The sequence below is a fragment of the Episyrphus balteatus genome, chromosome 3 (genome assembly GCF_945859705.1).
Source record: "Episyrphus balteatus chromosome 3, idEpiBalt1.1, whole genome shotgun sequence".
Classification (NCBI taxonomy): domain Eukaryota; kingdom Metazoa; phylum Arthropoda; class Insecta; order Diptera; family Syrphidae; genus Episyrphus; species Episyrphus balteatus.
The window spans coordinates 11729809-11732170 of record NC_079136.1 but is presented as its reverse complement, the minus strand read 5'-3'; the positions used below and the strand labels follow the sequence as shown (position 1 = coordinate 11732170).

Here is a 2362-nt window from a genome sequence, read left to right as displayed (position 1 = left end):
GCGACAGCCAATGAGAAACCACTTTTACTATCTCTCAAATACTTTCTAAGAAGATTTTCTTCTTCACACAGATACTTTTTTAAAAATAAACAAAAAAAAGTAGAAGAAGAAAAAAAACTCACCCCTGAGCTGTGTTGAGAGGAATTCATCGTCTAACGAAAAAAAGAGACAACACAGCCACCACCCATCGACACGACCCATCGTAAATCACAGGCACTTTCCCGATGCTTAAGTTGCCAGCCACAAACCAATACACTACTTCTCCTGAGAAACTCATCACCAATACAATCGCATAACGTCTCGGGGGGTTTAAAAATAGAACTCTCGATTATATGGGTACTTAGAGAGGGTGGATTTGGTACTCTCGCTAATACTCAGTGCCAGCAAGTCAGTACCATACTCATTGTGGACCGATCGAGGAGGACTATTTGAGGACTTGCGGCCACGCTAAAGTATTCATTCGGTTGCTAACTTCGAAACACGTCAGACGGATTTTTTAGTTTTTGGATTATAATCTTCTCTCGCTCTCTCGGAGATAAACTATGGATACGTTAAGTTGTAATAAAAATCTTTCGACACCTTTTTCAATAAACGACATTCTTACCCGCAACAATACCACAATTACGCCACACATTTCGCGACGAAAATCACTCGAATCTGGTCCGACAATGTTGTCCGGTGGACATCACGAAATGAGTATTTACAAATTGAACGCTAGGCATACGCCAGAAACTGCCTCGAATCCAAGTCCAACCTGTGATAACGGGGATAACTTGCACCCTTCGGACTATTTTCAGTACTACAATAATAATAATCGCGGGGAAGGATATCTCAGCCGGTCCGCGGCAGCGGTACATATGAAACTTTTTCACTCACCACCATCTTCGTCGGAGGGCGGAAGTGGCAACAGAATGCATGCTATTGACATGCGACGGTGCACAAGTAATGACTCAGGTGAGCAATAATTTCTTGACACTGACTGATACCATTTTCATCTTTTGTGTTACCGCCGTTAAGTGCTGAAATTTAACCTCTTTTGTTCTCTTATTGTTCCTTAGATTGTGATTCGCCACCGCCATTATATCAAACGGGACAATCGCACCTGCATGATGACACTATGAGTGGTAATAGCCGAAAGAAGAGGTCGCGTGCCGCTTTTAGTCACGCACAGGTATTCGAATTGGAGCGCAGATTTGCCCAGCAGAGATACCTTTCGGGTCCGGAACGTTCAGAAATGGCCAAGAATTTGAGGTTGACAGAGACTCAGGTTAAGATTTGGTTTCAAAACCGTCGCTATAAGACAAAGAGGAAACAGATTCAGCAACATGAAGCAGCTCTGCTGAATGCTACCAAGAGAGTTCCGGTTCAAGTTTTGGTGAGGGATGATAGTCCGTATGCTCATATGTTCCCTCAGGGGCCGTATTCTGGGGGACTTGATCCAGCTCTTCTGAATATTTATCGCCATCAGGTAAGTCTTCAAACCTCCTGATAAAAACTCCCAGTTTTCTAATAACACTTTTCTTTCTCTTCCAGATCCAAATGGCTTATGGAGTTGGAGTACCTTTACCACAAGTTCCATTCCCATATTTCTATCAAACAAAAATTCCCACTGCCATTCCACCGCCAAGTGGAGCGAGTACAACCGCCAATCATCAGAATTTCCTATCACATCTCAAAGGTGTTCCAGTAAATTTCTCCAAAAGTGATGATGGTCTTCGTTATACAGATTCATCTCCAGCTCATAGTCGAGAGTCTTCGAGCCCGATGCAATCTTCATCTTGTGATGATCACACACCAAGAAGATTAGATGTTGTTGGAGAGTCTACTTCACCAAATTTTATTGCACGGATATCATCAGCAGGTGCAAATATAACGACGACTGCAATAGCGGCATCACGTGCAACGGAAAGTAGCGGTGATAGTGAAACAATGGAAGAAGAAGATTGTGAAAATTTAGAAATTGATTAGAAGAAGAATTAAGTGTTGCATGTGATTGTAAATATGTAGAAAAAAAAAAAAGTTGTTCCTAATGTCAAGGACTAGTATACCAAAATTGTACGTAAAAAAAAAATAAGCTTTAAGTGTGTAAAAGTGAAAAATGTATGTTTTTCAATTGGTTTAAATAAAAATTTAATTTAAAATTAAACAAAAGTTGGTTTATGTTTTTGATTTAAATTGTGATAATTTTAACCCAAATGGATGGAGAAATCAACATCATCATAAACTACAAGGTTTAGGTATTGTTACGGAAAAAAATTCAAAAATTACTTCCACAGGCTTTATTCATAGATTTAGTTGGCTTTCTTCTTAGATTTAGTTGGCTCTAAAATGCCCACAAAGTTATTTTTTCATTTATTTCGGA

The 2362-nt window shown here is 39.8% G+C and overlaps 1 protein-coding gene across 1 annotated transcript; it reads left to right on the top strand.

Moving 5' to 3' along the window:
• Nucleotides 1-424: 424 nt before the first annotated feature.
• LOC129915336 (homeobox protein bagpipe) lies at nt 425-2000 on the top strand. Its single transcript, XM_055994824.1, has 3 exons — nt 425-954; nt 1059-1468; nt 1534-2000. The coding sequence occupies exons 1-3, from the start codon at nt 543-545 to the stop codon at nt 1966-1968; spliced, it is 1257 nt and encodes a 418-aa protein (XP_055850799.1). The 5' UTR covers nt 425-542; the 3' UTR covers nt 1969-2000.
• The last annotated feature ends 362 nt before the right edge of the window (nt 2001-2362 follow it).

Excerpts from the sequence above, each read along its gene's own strand:
- LOC129915336 (XM_055994824.1), top strand. The coding sequence starts at position 543 with ATGGATACGTTAAGTTGTAATAAAAATCTTTCGACACCTTTTTCAATA. Across the intron at positions 955-1,058 it reads GTGCACAAGTAATGACTCAG|ATTGTGATTCGCCACCGCCA; the intron begins GTGAGCAATAAT and ends ATTGTTCCTTAG. Across the intron at positions 1,469-1,533 it reads TGAATATTTATCGCCATCAG|ATCCAAATGGCTTATGGAGT; the intron begins GTAAGTCTTCAA and ends TTTCTCTTCCAG.